Source organism: Rhinopithecus bieti, unplaced genomic scaffold (genome assembly GCF_001698545.2).
Source record: "Rhinopithecus bieti isolate Rb0 unplaced genomic scaffold, ASM169854v2 scaffold_13261, whole genome shotgun sequence".
In the NCBI taxonomy this organism is placed as follows: Eukaryota; Metazoa; Chordata; class Mammalia; order Primates; family Cercopithecidae; genus Rhinopithecus; species Rhinopithecus bieti.
The window spans coordinates 917,851-939,440 of NW_016807494.1; the positions used below are offsets into that span (position 1 = coordinate 917,851).

General features: G+C 35.8%; 1 protein-coding gene across 1 annotated transcript in view; it reads right to left on the reverse strand.

Annotated features, from left to right (window-relative positions):
* Nucleotides 1-21,590, reverse strand: part of CDC42BPA (CDC42 binding protein kinase alpha) — a 333,136-nt gene that overhangs the window by 168,268 nt on the left and 143,278 nt on the right. The window contains exon 6 of the mRNA XM_017882327.1: nt 11,228-11,321. Within this exon, the coding sequence (XP_017737816.1) occupies nt 11,228-11,321 (94 nt within the window). The remainder of the gene's footprint in view (nt 1-11,227; nt 11,322-21,590) is intronic.

Consider the following 21,590-nt stretch of genomic DNA (forward strand, 5'->3'; position numbering starts at 1 on the left):
TTCTCACTCATAGGTGGGAACTGAACAATGAGATGACTTGGACACAGGAAGGGGAACATCACACACCGGGGCCTATTGTGGGGAGGGGGGAAGAGGGGAGGGATAGCATTAAGAAATATACCTAATGTAAATGACAAGTTAATGGGTGCAGCACACCAACATGGCACATGTATACATACGTAACAAACCTGCATGTTGTGCACATGTACCCTAGAGCCTAACATATAATAAAAAAAAAAAAAAAGAAAGAAAGAAAGAAAGAAATAAAAGAAAAGAAATTGGCATTAACACTGACCCAAGGTTAGTTGCCTCTAGGAAGCAAAACAAATTAAAATCTACTGTGGAGGACACATGCTCAAATTTAGCAGATATAATTCTTAAACACAAAATGTCGCTGAATATGAGCTCACAATCCAATAATATAAACCAAATGAGGAAACTGTCTATTATGAGTAACTCATAAATCCCAACAAACAGAACAATTGGATCCCTAACAACAATCAGATCCACTCTATGAAACAAGTATGTTTAAAATTATTAAAGACCTAAAAAAATCAACAACACAAAAGTTTTTAAAAATCAAACAGAACTCCCAGAAATGAAAATGGTCATTGAAATAAAATAAATGCAATAAATAGGTAAACAGTGGATTAGATACAGTTGACGAGAATAATAAACCTGAAGAAGAGCTGAATAAATTAACTAGCATCTAATATGAAGACTTAAAAAATGGAAAATTTGGAATAAAGGCTAACACGTATGGACCCTAGAATGGACAAATTCAACACAGCATAAGAGAATGAGATAAAAGAGAGAATAGTGGAAAGCAATATCCAAAGAGACAAAGCTTAAATTTTTTCAAGAATGATATAAGACTTGAATTCTTGGATGCAGGAAGGGCATAAAGTACTTAGAAGAGGTCGAGCACAGTGGCTCACACCTGTAATCCCATCACTTTGGGAAGCTGAGGCAGGTGGATTGCTTGAGCTCAGAAGTTGGAGACCAGCCTGGGCAACATCGTGAAACCACATCTCTACAAAAAATACAAAAATTAGCTGGACATGGTGGCACATGTCTGTAGTCCCAGCTACTTGGGAGGCTGGGGTGGGAGGACTGCTTGAGCCCAGGAAGTCAAGGTTGCAGTGAGCAGAGATGGCACCACCACACTTCAGCCTGGGCAACAAGAGTGAAACCCTGTCTCAAAACAAAACAAAAAGCACTTAGAAGATAAATAAAAGCAGATTCATGTCTATACATATTGGAATTAAACTACAGAATACCAAAGCCAAAGAGATTTTAAAAACATTAAAGAATAGAGATTATCTACTAAGGAACAACAATTAGACCAACAGCTGAATTATTATTAACTAAAAATTGCAGTCAGAAGAAAATGAAGTTGTACCTTCAAAGTGATAAGACAAAATGATTGTCAGTATAATATTACCTACCTACCTAAATTATGATACAGAAATGATGCATTTTCACACAAGACTAAGTGAACTATCACTAATATTTCCTTTCAGCTAAACAAGTACTAAAGGGTATACTTCGGAAAACAAGAAATTTAACCAAGATGGAAGAATGTGATACTAGAAGCAATTATGAACAAAGATATTAGTAAACCTTTTACTAATACATCTAAATGGTGGTTAATTGGATAACACAATGAAGGAGGAGGAGGACAAGGACTAGAAAAAGAGGCAGGAGTAACTACCTTAGGGCTGAAAAATAAATTTACCCCATAAATGTATACAACTATAATTTGTCAGTTTACAAATAGAAAATAAAATTTTTTAAAACACCCACTTTACCTTTCTAAAAAAAATAAGTTGGAAATAAAACACTGGAAAACAAAATATATTACTGAGGATGTAAACAGGATTCAAGTATTCTCAATTTCTTAGGTTTTAAAATTTTTTAATTATTATTTTAACGGTGGTAAAAATACACATAAAATTTACTATCTTAATGATTTTTAGAAGTGTGCAGTTTCAGTGGCATAAGTACCTTCACACTGTTGTGCCTCTAGTCCCCACCATCCATCTCTAAAATTTTTTCATCTTGGAAAATTTTAACTCTGTACCCATCAGTAATTCCCCCATTCCCCCTTCCCCTAGACCCTGGTAGCTACCACTGTACTTTGTTTCTTTGAACTTGATTACTATAGTTATCTCACATAAGTGGAATCATAAAATATTTGTACTTTTGTAACTGGCTTATTTCATTAGCATAATGTCCTAAGGTTTCATCCATGTTGTTGCACGTGTCAGAATTTCCTTCCTTTTTAAAATTCATTGATATTCCATTGTATGTATACAGCACATTTTGTTTATCCATTCATCTGTCAATGTACAAGGGTTGCTTCCATCCTTGGGCTACTGTGAACAATGCTGCTCTGAAAATGAGTGTACAAATGTATGTTCAACTCCCTGCTTTCACTTCTTTTGGGTATATACCCAGAGGAGGAACTCTGGATCACATGGTAATTCTATTTTCAATTTTTTGAAGAGCTACCCATACCGTTTTCCATATTTTACATTCCCACCAACAGTGCCCAAGGATTCTAATTTATTCACACCCTTGACAACACTTGTTATTTTCGGTTTTTTTGATAGTAGCAATCCTGCTGAGTGTAAGATGGTGTATCCCTGTGATTCTGATTTGTGTTTCTCTAATTATTAGTGTTCTCTAATTATATGTGCTAATTGTCCATTTAAATATCTTCTTTGGAGAAATGTCTATTTAAGTTCCTTGTCCCAGCACTTTGGGAGGCTGAGGTGGGAGAATCACTTGAGGTCATGAGTTTGAGACCAACCTGGCCAACAGGGCAAAACCCAGTCTCTACAAAAAAATAAATAAATAAATTAGCTGGGTATGGTAGTGCATGTCTGTAATCCTAGCTACTTGGGTGGCTGAGGCAGGAGAAGTGGACTGAGATCACGCCACTGACACACGCCTAGGCGACAGAGCAAGACTCTATCTCAACAATAAAATAAAATAAAATAAAATAAAATAAACAAAATAAAATAAATAAAATAAAATAAAATAAAATTCCTTGTCCATTTTTTAACAGGATCCTTTGTTCTTTGTTGCTGACTTGTAGGAGTTCTTTACATATTTTAGAGACTAACCTGTTATTAGACATATGATTTGCAAATATTTTCTCTCATTCCATATGTTGCCTTTTCACTCTGTGTCCTTCGATGCATAGAAGTGTTAATAGAGATATTGCTCCATTTATCTATCTTTTTTCTTTCGTTGCCTATAATGCTGTGTCATCCCCAAGAAATCACTGCCAAATCCAATGTCATAAAGTTATCACTTCTGTTTTTTTTCTAAGAGTTTCATAGTTTTAGTTTTTGCATTTAGGTCTTTGACCCATTTTGAGTTAATTTTTGTTGTGAGTGTTACGTTGAGTTAATTACAGTGTAAAGTAATCTAAGTTTCTTGTTTTGACTGGGAATGTGGCAGAAAAACTGATTATAGACAGTAGGTAAACTATAAATGTTTAAAAATGTGATGATAAACACTAAAATACTTAGAATATGTAACTTCCAAACAAATACAGAGAAATTTAAAAGCTAAACTTGACCAAGTCAACAGAAGGCAAGAAAGAAGAAAACAAACTCAAGCCTACATGCAAAGAAATAAGCAAAACCAATAATAAACAGCATATAAGATACTAGAAATAAGTGTATTAATAATCACAAAATTTATAAATGGATTAAATTCACCTATTAAACAAAACTGTTACACTGCACAACACACAAAACCAAAATGAACAAATGGGAAAAACATCAGCAATCATCTGTTTAAAAACGATGCACTTAAAACATCAGGACACAGGAAAGTTGAAAGTAAACAGATGGAAAGGGATATATCAGGCATATGATAAAGAAAAGAAACTTAAGATAGCTACAGTAATATTAGTTAAATATATTCTAATGTCAAAATCATTGTAAGATTTTTTTAAAAAATTCATTAATATAAAAGAAAATACCCTGGAAGAAATGTGAATTCTGAATAACATACACCTAACAGGCACAGCTACAAAAGAGCTGTGCAAAACATTGATGATTACAAAGAAAAGTTAGTAAATTTACCATCATAAGGATTTTTAAACAATGAATAATAGATCAGAGAAATAAAATCGTTAAGAACACAAAAAAGCTGAATGACAAAATTAACAATTTAAATCTTATGTGCATATATATCTGTACCCAAAAGTTAGAAAAAAATAGTATTCTTTTCAAATAAACAGAGAACATATAAAAACTGGCCTGTTACAAAATCACAAAACAAATTTCAAAAAATGTCAAAAAAAAACACCTAATACCAAATAGACCCAATCTACAGTAAACTGAAACCAGGAAGAACTAACCAAACACATAAATCTAATACTATGGATATTAAAAGGCATATCACTAAATAGTGGTCCACAGAAGAATTCTAACTTAAGTTGGAAAATATTTAGAATTGAACAGTAGAATGCTCTGTATCAAAACTTATGAAGGAAAAGAGAGGCAGAAATAAATACTAGGAAAAGGGGGGCAAAACTACCCTGTAACAGAGACGTTAAAACTAGGAAGAAGGCGGTCTGAATTAATTTATGGCAGTAAAATTGAAAACTCAGAGAAAATGGACAATTTTCATTGAAAAGACTATATCATACTAAAACTCAGGAAGAAACAGAAAATCCAACAGACCTATAATCACTAAAAATTTGAATCAGGCTGGGCACGGTGGCTCAAGCCTGTAATCCCAGCACTTTGGGAGGCCGAGACGGGCGGATCACGAGGTCAGCAGATCGAGACCATCCTGGCTAATACGGTGAAACCCTGTCTCTACTTAAAAATACAAAAAACTAGCCGGGCGACGAGGCGGGCGCCTGTAGTCCCAGCTACTCAGGAGGCTGAGGCAGGAGAATGGCGTAAACCCGGGAGGCGGAGCTTGCAGTGAGCTGAGATCCGGCCACTGCACTCCAGCCTGGGCGACAGAGCGAGACTCCGTCTCAAAAAAAAAAAAAAAAAAAAAATTTGAATCAATAGTACAAAATCTATCTGCAAAACAAAATAAAATTGAAGAAAACAAAACTTCACCCAGGTTAAGGTGATTTAAAAGTAAATTCTACCAATGATATAAGTTAACAGATAACTGTATTATAAACTGTTCTAGAGCCAAAATGGGTAAGGGGAAAATATGGGTCCTCTGTTTATTTTATAAGGCTAAAATGACTTAAATCTAAAAATCAGACAAGAACAATTTAAGAAAAAAAATTATACTCCAGTCTGAGATACGACTAATGTCATGTAAGAATGCCAGGTAACAATACTATACAAAATAGTAGCAGAGTCAACTAGCAATCTGTTAAAATACTGCAATATAACATCTTGATAAAGTTACATTTACTCAAAGGATGAATGATTTAACAAGGGAAAAGCTGTCATTTATCAGATTAACAGATTAAAGGAAAAACAACCTAACCTTATCTTGATGGATGCAGAAAAGTAATTTAATTTCAACCAGAATCATAACAGAAAAACTCCGGTAATCAGAAATGAGAAGAAATTTCTTAATTTGATAAGGGATATATACCAAAAGCTAACTTTAAACATTAAACTAATTTGAAGCTACAGAAACAACATCACTGCACCTATTTAACATTGTACTGAAGGTCATTAGACTCCATGGTAGGAGAAAAAAAAAAGTACATATAAAGATTGTTGAGAAACAAACCCAAAGTTTGTCATAATTTATGGATTACATGATTTATTGTATGAAAAATCTGGAAGAATGTATAAACTATTTTAAACTGATAAAATTTAGTAAGATTGCTATATTCAAGATGAATATACAACATCAATTCTAATCCTAAAGAAGAGTAACAAGGTATTAAACTGCAAATTTAAACAAGTATCATTTATAATACAGGTAACATTAAAAAATCCACAAGTCACTTAGGAGAGCAAATCTAACTCATCTGGGTAATGGATTAATAGTGAACATTATGAAACTGTATTAACAGACATAAAAGAAAATCTGAAACAATAAAAAGAAACACAACATTCATAGATAAGAAGATCCCATGTTGTAGACATAAATGTCCCCAAAACTAAGCTCTAATTTCAATGACAGGTCTTAAATACATAAGCCAGTGTTTATGAAGGATTGTTCACATGTGTGTACATGTATGGATATAAACCAATATGATAATCCTAACAATCACAGAGAAAAATAAAGGGCCAAGAATAGCCAAGATAATTTTAGAGCAAGAAAAAGAATTATAGCAAACACTTCACCACCAGAAATTGACTTCTTAAGGTAAAGTGATTCAGCTGGTACGGTTTTGACCGAGATATAAGAGAAAAAGCAAGTTGAAACTTAATTTAAAAGTCACAAATTTGGGAAAGCCTCATAGATTTGAGGCAGTTGTCCAGATAATAAATAATGACCCACATCAAGTCAACAATCGTAACATTTCAGGACACTGGGAATAAATAAAACATTCTAAAAGCTTCCAGAGAGAGAGAGAAAGGCTATAATAAAAGGACTGAGACTCAGAATGGCATCAGATGTCTTAACAGCAACACTGTAAGTTAAAAGACAATATAATGCCTTCTAAATTCTAAGAGAAAAATAGTTTCAAATCTAGAATACTATGTCCAGACAAATTATCAATAAAATATGAAGGCATTTTTCAGACATGGAAGATTATGAAATATTTACTTCCAATGGAACCTTCCTCAGGCAGCTATCACCAAATGGGATCCAGGAAACACAGTCCGATACTAGAGAACAACGAAAATTCCATGAAGACGATGAAAGGTAGTCCTAGGATAGTACCTCTGCGGTAGGTCTCTAGAACAAACAGTCCAGATTAGGAGAATGCAAGACTCCAGTATGAATATCTCCATGGGAAAAAAAGGAGCTGCTAAATTCCTTTTACTAAGTAATTCAACGTGGTGGAGAGTTTGAGGATTAATTGGTGAAAATTACACAGAAAATTAAGCAGAGCAAAGTGATCACTTACACCAGGAAGAATAAAAAGGTTTTGAAGAAAAGAAATGCAATTAAAACAAATTGTATGACACAGCAATGAGTATTTGTATCATCATAATAAAATACTGAACAGGATTTAATGAGGGATTGTGTGATAATTACATTGGGAGGATAGAGAGGAAGTGTACTGGTTGGGCAAGAGCAGAGCAAGAGACCTGAATCCTCATCTACCATGGTAGGAAATTAAGAGATAGTATCTAAAAATAAATAATTAAGAGACAGTAGCACAAATATGGTTATAGGAAATATGTAAGTAAACGAAATGCTCAAAGCACCACTGCACTTGCCTGGGTGACAGAGCAAGACCCTGCCTCAAAAAATAAGACAATAAAATCTAAAAATTAATTTAAAAATCTAAAATAAAACAAGGTTTCTTCATTATAGTGTTTTTTAAATTTTTACTTATTTTCATTTTTTATTTATTTATTTTGGAGTCAAGATCTTGCTGTCACCCAGGCTGAAGTGCAATGGCACCATCACGGTCACTGCAGCCTTGACCAGGTCCTAAGCTCAAGCGATCCTCCCATCTCATCCTCCTGAGTAACTGGACTACAGGTGCATGCCACCACACCTAACTATTTTTTTGTAGAGAGGTCTTGCCATGTTGCTCAGGCTGGTCTCAAACTCCTGGGCTTAAGCAATCCTCCCACCTTGGCCTCCCAAAGTGCTGGTATTATAGGTGCAAGCCTATGGTTTTGAAAATGGAAGTCCAACGTGATATTACATCCAAGAAAACCATTTTGAGTTCATCAATAAGTATGCTAGAAACAAAACATAAAATATCCTATCGTCCAGCAAAATCAGAATGACTGGGAAGACACACCAGACTTTCACGAACAAATATAATTGGAGGAAACTCATAGAGACAGAAATATTACTCATGCATTCTGGAATTTGCATTTCAAATGCATTCAAAAGGAATTTAGAATGGCAAACATCAGACTACAGGGACTCTATCTCCAGCTTTGAGTCCACTGGACTTGTAATATGCAGGACTAGCTCTCTCCGTGGAGTTATTTTTCCCTGCAGCTCTATCCTCTCTGGAATGGTAGCCCCAACTTCCAGATGCCAAAGCCTCCCTGATTTTAATCTCTGTTTTCTCAACTCAGCAACACTACCATGCTATTTCCCTCTTCCAATGTCATACCTGGCACTACCCACTTCTCACTTTATACTCCCTATATACAATTATCCTAGAGCAGTATAATTCCATATACACATCTTCCATTGTTTATGTGACTACTGTCATATCCTTTACTTCTACATGTCATAAACCCCAAATTACAAATAATTATACATTACATTATTTTTGCTTTTAACAGTCAGGTACCTTTTATGTAAATTAAATAAGAAAGACAGTATAGATATTTTCTTTACCCACTTATTTATTGCATATGGTATTTTTTATGCTATAAATCCAAATGTCCAAACAGTATCATTTCCTTTGACATGGAGGACATTCTTTAGAATCCAGGCCTGCTAGAGATTTTCTCATCTTCCATTTATCTGAAAATGTCTTTAATTCACCCCATTTTGAGGGATATTTTCTTAATACAGAAACCTGTTTACACATTTTTTTCCTTCAGCACTTTAAAGATATCACTCCATGATTTCTCATGAGAGGTCAGCAGTCCTTACCATTTCTCCTCTGTATGTAATACGCCTTTCCTTCTGGCTGCTTTTAAATGTCTTTATCTTTAGTTTTTAGCACTTTAACCACATCTGACATGGCCGGCTAATTCTGTATTTTTAGTATAGACAGGCTTTCACTGTGTTGGACAGGCAGTCTCAAACTCCTGACCTCAGGTGATCCACCCACCTTGGCCTCCCAAAGTGCTAGGATTACAGGTGTGAGCCACTGCACCTCACCTATGATCACTTCTTTAAGTCTCTGTCTGCTAAGTCCAACATGTGTGCCAGCCAGGTCTCTACTGACTGCTTTTATCTGACTCTGCATCACTATTCACATCTCCATTTTTGTTTGGTTCAGTGATTTTTTTTTTTTTTGAATCCTGATCATTGTGAATAAGATGTTATAGAGAGTATTGAGTTTGTTACCTTCTTATGAAGAAAAACAATTATTATGTAAGCACATAAAAAAATTACTGACTGATCTCCTTGACCATGAGTTGGCTTACAGATATACTCTGTGATTGTAGGTTCATACAAAAATCTAAGATTTGTCGTAAGACCCTCTACTTGGAAGGAAGACTTCCAAACTCTGCGGATCTTATCAGGGCTTGGACTTAGGTTGTTAAGTCAGGGTTAGAGTAGGTCTTAGGTGATACAAAGGTTGTTAGCTGGCTCTCCAGGGCTGAAAATTCAATTTCCCCTAGCACTGTTTCTCACCTGGGAGATCTGCTTGATGATTAGTATTCTGGTCTGTTTTCAAATGCTATCATCTGCTATTGTCAAGCCTCATATGGTCTTGTAGTACAATGCACAGCCCAACCTTCATGAGGTACTTTATGCCCTCTCTCTGCACAATTCCTTCCTCTCCAATGCCAAGCCCTGAATATTCCAGGTGTTGCAGGTAGTCCAGCTCTGCTTTCACTCTAGCTTTCTGCATCAGAGTTAGGAACTGTCCCAGTCTTTGCACAATTGTGAGGAATACCTCATGAGTTCATTTATGTCAGGGATAATAGCATATGCTGCCTGTTGTTCACTGCTGGACCCAGTTTTATAGTTCCTTATAGTGGGGGTGCTAATTTGGTACCAATTTAATCCTTCCATCATGGCCAGAGGCAGAAGCCACATAACTCTTTTTAACAAAGTTATCACTGTAGGACAAATTTTCCAAAGTCGGTCGGGCACGGTGGCTCATGCCTGTAATCCCAGCACTTTGGGAGGCCGAGGTGGGTGGATCACCTGAGGTCAGGAGTTTGAGACCAGCCTGGCCAACATGGTGAAACCCCATCTCTACAAAAAATACAAAAATTAGCCAGGCATGGGGCGCTTGCCTGTAATCCCAGCTACTTGGGAGGTTGAGGCAGAAGAATCACTTGAACTCAGGAGGCGGAGGTTGCAGTGCGCCAAGATCACACCACTGCATTCCAGCCTAGACAACAAAGTGAGACTTTGTCTAAAAAAACAAAAAGAATAAAATTTTTCCAAAGTTAAAATTACTGGTCCAATGTGACATTTTCATGGCTTTTGGAATGTATTATACTAAACTGTTCTCCAAAAAGTTTCTGTCAATTAAACCGATATATTTTTGGATTTCTCCTATACGGCCAGAAAAAAAATGAAGTCAAAAAAAATAACAGAATAAAGCTGTGGCATATAAACTTATTTTTTTTTTCTTTAAAATAGAGACAGAGTCTCACTATGTTGTGTTTGCTTAAGCTTGTCTCGAACTCCTGGGCTCGAAGTGATCCTCTTGCCTTTAGCCTCCCAAGGGATTACAGGCATGAGCCACATGCCTCAGCTTTTTTTTGGGGGGGTGGGGGGGTGGTCTTCGGGGGTGAGGGAGTGGGGGACAGGACTTCACTGTTGCCCAGGCTGGAGTCCATTGGTGCAATCTTGGCTCACTGCAACCTCTGCCTCCCGCACTCAGGAGATCCTCCCACCTCAGACTCCTGAGTAGCTGGGACTACAGGTGCCCACCACCATGCCCAGCTATTAAGTAAACAAACAACAACAACAAAAAAACCCGAGGGGTTTAAGCTTAGCAAAAGTTAAGCAAATGGGAACATGAAACTAAATCAACTTGTAAACTCTCTGAAAAAAGGATTCATTTGTTGAACACTGTCCCTGAGAATAACGAGGCAATTAGGAAAGAAAGAACAAAAAAAAGTAAAAGTGAGGACAAAGTTGCATTTTCTTTTCTATGTCAGACTTAGTTCTTTTACCCCGGTGAACTTTGAAATATCTGAAATACAACAGAAGTCACCAGCTAAAGAAGGAGCAAACAAGGGTCTCATAAAGGGTATATTTTATCAGTCTTAAGATCTTTGATACAAGCAGCTGAAATGACTTGTGACTTTTTAGACAAACCCCATTATAAGTATGCCCAAATTCCTTTGTGGAAGGAGGTGGAGCATAGATAGACAAACAGATGGATGGACGGGTAGACAGTATAAATAGATGGTTTCTAAAACAGATATAAAAGACAAACAGCAAGGGAAATGTCTGTGAATAAAATAATTTAGTATTTATCTTTATTTACCGTTCCATCTTCCATCAGCTTCAGACAAGAACCAAAATCTGCTAACCGAATATGTCCATTCATATCCATCAGTATATTGTCAGGTTTAATGTCTCTGAAAAAATAAATACATTCAATTTTAGTGGAAAATAAACAATTCGTTGCTTGGTAAGATATTCTTTTTGTCGAAAAAAATCTCACCTTATTTTAAAAGTAATATTCTAAGAACATCTATTTAATTACTTTATTAAGTAAAATCCTGGTTCTGATTCATAGTAAAACTTTCTCAAACACATGTAATTTCAGTATTCTTCTAGAGATAAAAAGTAGTGTGGTAATTTTCATTCTGGTTAAATTAATCTTACTATTTTTCCTTTTGATTTACACAGATACTAATGTCACTATGGTAGACCTACTTTCTGCATACAGAAGAGTCATCATTACCTGATAACCATAAAAAATACTATCCTCTAAACCATGAAACTGGACAGGGAAAAATATATTTTCTAGACCCTAAGATAACTGCAGATAGATAAAGTCTCAATTACTGCAGGTCATGACAACACAAAGAAATTACTTCATAAAGTTGATTTTACAGAAGAACTAAAACAACTGCCTGATAGATTGTCTATATTATTTAAAGTTTTCACTGTCTTTGGACATTAAGTCAATGGTGTGTAAGATATTCAAATCTAAACTATATCATATACCAGCTTTTGTATTTGTTTTTGCATGTGAATGCAAACCTTTAAAAAATTATCATATATAAAATGGTTCTGTAAAGAAGATTCTCAGGGACTTAACAATATTAAGTTTCTAATCATACTAAAGGTTGTAATTGTGAATAACTAAGAGATTATACCCACCCAACTCACACTACTTTTAGAGGAAGAAAAAGAATCTTTGGAGAACATACACATATTTTTAAAAAATTATACTGCCACGTAAATTACAGGAATATGGGAGGGCTACTTCAATTTAACCTGAATAATGCCATTTAAGATCTCTATGCCTCAGTTTTACCACCCATAATATGGGTAAAATATTATAACAGTATTACTTTGATTACTGAAGCAATTTCTCTGAGTGTGTTGTATACACAAGTTAGTAAATTATGGCCCACGGCCAAATCTAGCTTGCTGCCTGTTTTTGTAAATAAAGTTTTATTGAAACACAGCTGTGCCCATTTATTTAGGTATTGCCTATATCTGCTTTCACACTACAATGGCAAAGTGAGTAGTTGTGACACAGACCACACGGTCTACAAAGCCTAATATATTTACTCTCTGGCTGTTTATAGAAAAAGTTTTCAAACACCTATTGTAGATGACAGATGGTTGCTAAACAGGCAGATTGAAAACAACAATCCGTATAGGGAATTAGCTTTATAATCCTCAACATTTGACTTTATCCTAACCTGTCAAAAAAGATCTTCTGCTGTAAGGGAAACATCAAAGGAGTACAGTTTAGTTCTGGAAGGAAGCTTAGCAATTACTAAGACCATTTTTAGATGAGGAAAAAATATTTTATTATTTATCTTAAAAATTAAGCTATACAGTCACTACAAATTACTTCTACTGGTATAGTATTTCTTAGATTGTAAAGGAGATTAAAGGAACTGCAAAGACGGATTTATATGCATCAATAATATCTTTGCTTATTTTATAGGCAGTAAGTATAAAATAAATACATATACATAAAGCATATTAATGTGAATATACTCTATTCATAATACTATATAAATAAAATAGAAAATACTAAAAGTTAACAAGATACCACAGATAGTACTGAAAAACATAAGTATTTTATTACCATTCCTGATCTCATCCTCTCCCTCCACTACCCAGACACAGCCATTATCCTAAATTTGGTGTTTACTGTATCCATGCATATTTTATACTATTAAGCTTATATACAACATCACAAAACTATGTACGCTTTAAATGTCTTTAAACTTCATAAATGACACCAAACTGTGTATTGCCTTTTGCAGCTGGGTTTTATTCAAATATTATGCTTCATCAGCCAGGTGTGATAGTTCATGCCTATAATCCCAGCACTTTGGGAGGCCAAAGGAGGCCGAGGAGGGAGGAGTACTTGAGACCAGGAGTTTAAGAACAGCCTGTGCAACACAGTGAGACCCCTTCTCTACAAAAAATAAAAATGAAAAATTAGCCAGGCAGGATGGCACATACTTGAGGTCCCAGCTATTTGGGAGGTTGAAGTGGGAAGATCACCTGAGCCTGGGAGGTCAAGGCTGCAGTGAATCATGATTGTGTCACTACACTCCAGCCTGGGTGATGGAATGAGAAACTGTCTCCAAAAGAAACAAATATATATATATATGTTTCTAAAACTTATCTATTTTGGTACATAGTTTTGATTCATTAATTTTAATTTTAATTATATACATGTCAAAATTTATCAATTCTTCTGATAATGGAATTTTGATTGCTTCCCATTTTTATTTTGTTAAAACACAGAATGCTGAGATGAATATTTTAATAATTGCCTTCTAGTACTTGTATGTGAATGCTTCTCCAGACTACAGATGTAGAAGTGAAATTTCTGAGATGAAAGATATAGACATCTTTAACTTTGCTAGCATGATTACGAGTACAGTTGAGAGCCTTTTTCATATTATCATTGGTATCATTGGTCATCTTAGATTCTTCTTCTATAAAATGCCTGTTAATATCCCTTGCTGTTTTAAAAACTGTGTGCACACTGTTTTTTGTTTAATCTTCAGGGATTCTATTTACTCAAACTTAGTTCTTTATTATGTGTTACAAATCTCTTCTCCCTGCATGTGGGCTTGTTTTCCATTGTTTTAATGTCCTTCTTATTTGTAAAAAATATATATATATTAAATACCAATGTAGTCTTATAATTTATACTATGATTTCTGTATTCCCAGACATCATAAGGATAGTGTCCTAATTTTCTCTTGTGTAAGTTTTAAAGTTTTACTTTTCAAGTTTTTAAATCTACCTGGGATTAATTTTTGTGTGTAGTGTAAGATAAAGGGCAGTAACATTTCTTTCTACCCCAGCACTATTTACTGAATGATACCTTTTCACCACTATTATCTAATACCACATAGGTCATAACTTTAGTGGGTTTGTTTCAGGACCCTCAAGAAGAGCAAAAATACTACTTATTACTCTCTATATTTTTTTTTCAGTTGACAATCTTTAGAGTGAAAGGGGGCCTATTAATAATTGCCAGGATAACAGGCATAAATTGGAACTCTTCCACACAAGCCAAGATGAATGGCCACCCTATCAATATGCCTCTACCTGCACCAATACCACAGTGTCTTAATTATAAAATAATGAGCTTCGTATCAGTAGAGCGTATTTTTTAATTGCCATTACTCCTCTAGATCAATGCTGGAATTAGCTTAATATGTTCTATAATACATATTGAAATTTTTATGGGAATCATGATTTTATAGATTAATCTGAAGAGAACTGACATCTTTGCAATATGACACTTCCTATCTCTGTGTACACTAAACCTGTAAGTCTTCTTTTATATTCTTCAGTTATGAATTATTTTCCACAGAGAACTTACACATCTAATCTACAGGCAACATAGTGAGACTCTGTCTCTATTAAAAAAAAAAAAATTTAAACTTAGGCGTGGTGGTGTATGCCTGTGGTCCCAGCTATTCAGGAGGCTACTTAGGAGGCTGAGGTGGAAGGATCACTTGAGCCCATGAGTTCGAAGCTGTTGTGAGCCATGATCATGCCACTGCACTTCAGCCTACGTGACAGAGCAAGACCCTCATCTCTTTTCAAGCGCGCGTGTTCATGCGCGCGCGCAAACACACACACCCCTAACTAAATTTTTTAAAATTCAGACTCTGGAAACCAGATCCTAGTTTCAAAACTTTCAGTAAACTCTCAATAAATCACTAAAATGCAAAGGGCCCAACATTACTCTTATCACTTTACATTTTCTTCCAAATCAATACATAGTCTTCTTATATAAATAATTTTATGCTATATATTAGCAGCTGAGAGAAAGACAGGTTTTAGGAAATTAAATTTCAGGATCCCATAAGCATGTTGGGGGTAGAGTGAGGGTTGGGATAAGAATGTAACAACTGACAAAGTAAAACATTCAATAAGCATTAAACATTTACAGCATGCAACAGCACTGAATTAACTGCAACACTATGCACTACAGGAGTACATGAAAGTAGAAAACAGAAATCCTTCTTCTTATTCCCTCATCACCCCAAAAATATTATTGGGAGTAAACATGTTTATCTCTGTTCCCTCCAGAACCACAGTAGAATGACAATACAAGAATTAAAAGGTAGAAACCCACAAGTGAATATAAGAAAAGACAATAGAAGATGATGGGTGTCAACACAATTTTCAAAGATGGAGAACATATGTATGATAAATAATGTGGAGCCAAGGAAGCTGAATTATAACTGCCTACCAGTTGGGAGAAAGGAACTAAATTGACTTGATACATGATTTGATGTACTGGAATACTTGAAAATGTACTGTTAGGCATTTGGTACATATAAAAGGAAATTTTAAGAGTATTGACAAACAACTGAAAAAAATTTGAGCCTATTATTAATTATAGGAGAAACAGTTAAATAAGAAAAGAAAAAATTATAGTACATTTCTTGGCTCAGCAATAAATAATAGTTACAAAGTCTCAAAAATGCAACCATTATCTACCAAGAAGAGCAAAAACAGTGATAAAATTATAGTGACAGAATGTAGGAAGGAAAAGTAGAAAGAGGAATACAGACAGCTAAATCCTCCACTAGCACAGAAGGCAGTCAACAGAAGTCTTTACAAACTGTCCAAAATTCACAAACCTACAAACATCAACACATCGGGACATTAGAGATACGGGGCTAAATAACTTTTAAAAAATAGAATTGAATATAGCTGCCACTAGGGAACAGGCATAAGAGGTATGCTGGAGAGACTATTTTCAATATAACCTTTTAATATTAGTTTTTTCTTTACTGTATTGAGTATTGTTTGATTAAAATTAATTAAAACATTAAAAACCAAAAATACATGTGTAAATGTCTGAATCATTTAATCAAAGAATATGAAAATGTTTTCACTAAACCACTAAGATCATCTGCAGTCAGCAATATATTTTAGTCCAAACAGTTAACAGTTATCAATATCACAGATAAGCACCATCATGTTAAAATGACAATATTAACTGGTCTCTGTTTATTCAACAATGAGTACAATTACACATTTAATAAAGTATGTAGCCTACTGACTCACTCCACATCCTTACTCATTTTATTCCATGGCTGAAAAAGAAGTCTCTCTGTTCTTAAAATGGTCACTATTTGGGCAGACAGAAACTCTCCTAACCTTCGAAATAATGAGACCTCAGGAGGGTGGGCTATTTATTCTCCCTAGTCATCTGTTGTGTTTGAAAATATTTAAGTTTTATTTTTGTTTTGGGGATGAGGCAATAGAACATATAATGCTGGTATGAGGCAGAATTTAAAGGATTCATAGGGTAGAAGAGAAAACGGCTTTTCCATCTAGCTCGGCAGAATATTTCACTAAATTACCAGGCAAACATAAGGCATAAAACTTACATAAATTCACATACTTTATCATCTCGAGCAAAAGAAAACATTCGACCAAGACTACAGCTTGGCCTTCTGTGGTTTTCTTTTTCCTTCAGACTTACCTATTATCTTCATTTAAATCTAAATTTATAGTAGTCATAAGAAAAATGTTTGGGGAGAAGGGATACAAAGTATGATGTGAACTAGGCCAAACTTACACAAGGACCACCCTGGTTCTTTTTGTACTCTAAAGTGTGAACAAAGAGAAGCCACACATTCCAATTCCCATTAGTGCTCACTAGGGGCAGGAGTGGGGGTGTCTCAATGCCTCTGCTGACCAACACCTATCAACTGAGTAAAGAATGCTCTTAATTACTTCATAAGGATGCTCTCAATAGGTAGTATAACAAGCATAGATACTTCATTCAAACTTGGGGGAGGGGGGCTCAAGAGAGGAGGAACAGAAAAAGCTCTCAAGTGTCACTTGAGTAGAAAGGTTATGCTTAATTGACAGTACCCACAAACCCAAAAGGTTCTAACATTTTGAAGAAGTAGGATCAAAGAAAAGTAGGTAAACATACACCTATTCTCTGTACAAATAATTTGATCACTGAGCTAAGGTTTTGGCATCTTACAATATTACATAAGAATAAAAACTAGAGGCCTCCTAGAAAATGTTTTGCATTCCACATTTGGTAAAATCTTTTTAAATAATGAAGGTCATAAGCATAAAGTTATCTATCATGATTATACCTGCTCCAAGAAAATGCAAGTCCTTGTCCTTACATTACCACTGAAATGTATGATCAATTCTTAAAAGGAATTTGAGTGCTGAAAAGAAGTTATCCAAAAGTTTTTTTTGGCGTTCCTTTTTCCTATTCATTATGCAGAAAATATTCTTTAAGATGACAAATGACCTTTTCACTGCCAAATCCAGTAGCATCTTTTTAATTTGAATCCTGTAATGACTTCTCCACAACATCTGACACTGCTGGTTCTTCTCCCAACTATGCCACTTTCTTCTCTATTTTTTTCTCCCAACTAAAACTAATGCTTCTCAGTTTCCTTTCCTGGTTCCTCTTTTCCCAAAAGCATAATTTCCATTCCCCTAATTCCGCCCTTTCTTAATATGCAGCTCTCTGCTCTCCTTTGTACCTCAATAATCTTTTCCTTGGAGGTGCCTGTCATTTCTTAGATTTCAGGTTAGTTAGTTGCCCTATGACCTCTAAATCTCTGACGAGTTCAAAACAATGTTATAATTTTTGCTTTAAGCAGTCATATGGTTTGTGAAGAAATAAGAATAAAAATTTATAGTCCGGTATGTATCTAGACATTTACAATTTTAAGTGCCTTGGATTCCTTTCTGCAGATGATACTGCTTTCATGTAGTATCACTTCCTTGCAGCCTAAATAACTTCCTTTAGCATGTCTTACTGTACAGGTCTTCTGGCATAAATTCTTTTTTTTTTTCCTTTCTGTTTTTTGAGACGGAGTCTCACTCTGTCACCCAGGCTCAAGTGCAGTGGCATGATCTTGGCTCACTGCAACCCCCACCTCCTGGGTTCAAGCAATGCTCCTGCCTCAGCCTCCTGAGTAGCTGCGAATACAGGTGCCTGCCACTAAGCCTGGCAAATTTTGTATTTTAGTAGAGGCGGGGTTTCATCATGTTAGTCAGGCTGGTCTCAAACTCCTGACCTCAAGTGCTCAGCTTTATAAGCATGAGCCATCACGCCTGGCCTCTTTTGTTCTTCTTTTACCTTCAAATGTCATTTCACGTTTATTTTTGAAGGATATTTTCACTGGATATATAGAATTCTTGGTTAAGCCTCTCTTTTAGCTTCCTTATTTTCTAATGAGAATTCATCTCTTAATGGAATTGTAGTTCCCCCAAATGTAATTTGTTATTTTTTCCTTGCTGCTTCCAAAATTTGCTGTCTTTGGATTTCAATAGTTTCACTATAATGAACCTTGACATGGCCTTTTTCATATTTATCTTCACTGATGTTACCTGAGCATCTCAAATACATAAAATTATATCTTTCATCAAATTTGAGGCCATTATTTCTTCAGGTATTTTTTCTGGCCCATTCTCTTTCCTCTCCTTCTTAATCTCAAAGTACATGTACATAAAACCTTGTGATATTTTCTAACAGGTCCTTGGACTACTATTATTTTACTCTTTTCCTCACTGTTCTTTACCTTCAATAACTTCTGGCTTATTTAACTTCAAGTCTTTACTTTGTCATCTCCACTAGGCTGTTAAGTTTTTCCAGTGAAAATTTTCATTTCAGATTTCGTATTTTTCATTTGTAGAATTTCCATTTGATTTTTTGCTTTGTTTCTAGTTCTCTGCTGAGATTTCCTATCTTTTCATATACTGTGAATGCATTTTATTTTCCTTTATTGAGAATAGTTGTAATAGCCACTTAAAAATCCTAGTCTGCTATTAATAATTTCTACATCTCGGTCATTTCAGGGATACTCTTTTCTCTTGAAAAGGAGTTACATATTCCTTTTTCTTTACATGTTGGGTGATTCTGAATGTTCCCTGTACATAATAAATGTAAAATTTCTGAAACTCTGGATTCTTTTTCTCCAGTTAGCATTTTTTTTCTTTTTTTAATCAGCTGATCAAATACATTTAAACTGCAAACTGTTTCTTGGGAAGAAGTTTCTTATCTTTTATCTTTAGCTGAGCAGCTCTGAGTGAAGCTATCACTCAGGGGTCATGAGAGCTGTCAGCAGACAGATTTTGGATACCCTCTCTAACAAACATAGTTTCCCCAAATTCAGCTTTCACAGGCCATAGAGACCAGAGTTATTCTACTTATGCCCATGCCGCAATGCACACCATGCCATTTTCACCCAGCCCCAGGCTGAGAGCTGCAAAACATGAGATGTCACTTCATATACCTCATCTTTTTTGAGGATGTATTCCCAATCAGGTTCTCCCCGCTTCTGTTCGCTCTTTAGTGCCTTTAGGATAATGGTCTTTGTGCTATGCTCAGATTTTTAGTTGCTTCTGTGAGGGTCTTAGTCCAGAAGGACCTCATTCAGTCACTACCCCTCCTCATTGATTTGGACCCCTATTAATTTGAATTTTCTAAAAGAGGCAGCCAACCCTATTTCTAAGGCACCCTGAACTTTTAAGTTTTATGAATATAGAAAACTATAGTTTTCAAACATGGCCTAAATAATATCCCTCACTCCACATTTTCATCTAGAACCTTGCCACTCACCCATCAAGAAGATTGTCCCTTCACCTTGAACCTGGATGGACTCTTGTGACTGTCTCAATCAATACAGTATGACAGAACTTAGTCTGGCTATGACGTCCAAGGCTAGGTCATTAAAATGTCATGCAATTCTGCTTTGTTCTCTAGAGACACCTGCTCTTGGAACATATTTATCATGTTGTTAAGAAAGTCAAGCAGCCCATGTGGGAAGAACAAAAACCCCATGCCCACAGCTCTGGCTGAACTCCCAATTGACGGGCAGCACCAACTGGCTAGCTATGTGTGTGAGCCATCTTGACAGTGATTCCCCCTACCGCAGGTGAGCTAATGCAACTCATGCTGCATAGAGAAGATACAATTAGGTGCTGCCTAGTCCTGCACAAATTTCAGACTCATGAGCCCCCCCCCCCAAAAAAAACTTGTTTTATATTAGTCACTATAGCGTTTCAGGGTGTATGGTGGACAGAGATGTGTTATCTTCTCCCTCAATGATGGGCTTTGCCCCAGATGTCAACAGATAGCTCCCCTTCGCCAGGCTCCTTCCGAGTTACAGAAAGCCTCTTTACAAAACTGCCTGTGTTTCTTGGAGAACTTCATATGCATCGAATGACTAATAAGGAAATAAGAAAACCATGCCATTTCTACCAAACTAGCAACAACTCAGGTGGCCACAGATGCTTCAGAACTCCTAGTGGGGCTGACTGAAGCTTTGACCTCAGTGTCATCTAACTTCTCCCTCTACCCAAACCTGCTTTCTCCAATTTGCTTCTACAGGTGTTAACCCCTAATAAATACCCTGCATGACACATTCTGTCTCAGTGTCTGCTTCTGGAGAACATAATGTGTTACACAGCAGTTGGTAAGTGGAACAGTAGCCCAACAAATTCCATTTTCTGAAAGAAGCCACAAAATAACATCTAGCATTGAAAACCACTCCGAGTCAGTGACATCTTGCAAATAATGTGGCAGCCAGACAACCAGATACCAAGAATTGGCAATAAAAGGAGTGAAAGGAAAGTTCAGGTAAAACATTATTTTCAACTTTGATAATTCATGAAAACTGGGAAATAAATGTTTGGAAGAGATAAAATATCTACATTATTACTGTAAAAACATTATTCAAGTTTTCCCACAATTCAAATATTAATCAAAACATGTTCAGTAATTAAAGTTTCTAAAATGAATAATTTTCCTTGTCCCTAAACAAAAGCAAATAAGATTTGGCTTAAAAGTTTTATGATTTTAGTTTTAAAATAATAGTTTTTAAAATTTAAAAAGCATTCTATGCTGGGCATAATGGCTCACGCCCATAATCCCACAACTTTGGGAGGCAAGGCCAGTGGATCACTTGAGTGCAGGAGTTTGTGACCAGCCTGAGCAACCTCATCTCTATAAAAAATACAAACATTAGCCAAGAATGGTGGTGCACGCCTGCGCTAGTGGTCCTGGCTACCCAAGAGGCTGAGGTCAGAGGATCGCCTGAGCCCAGGAGGTCAAAGCTGTAGTGAGCCGTGATGATGCCACTACACTCCAGCCTGGGTGACAGAGCCAGACCCTGTCTCCAAAAAAA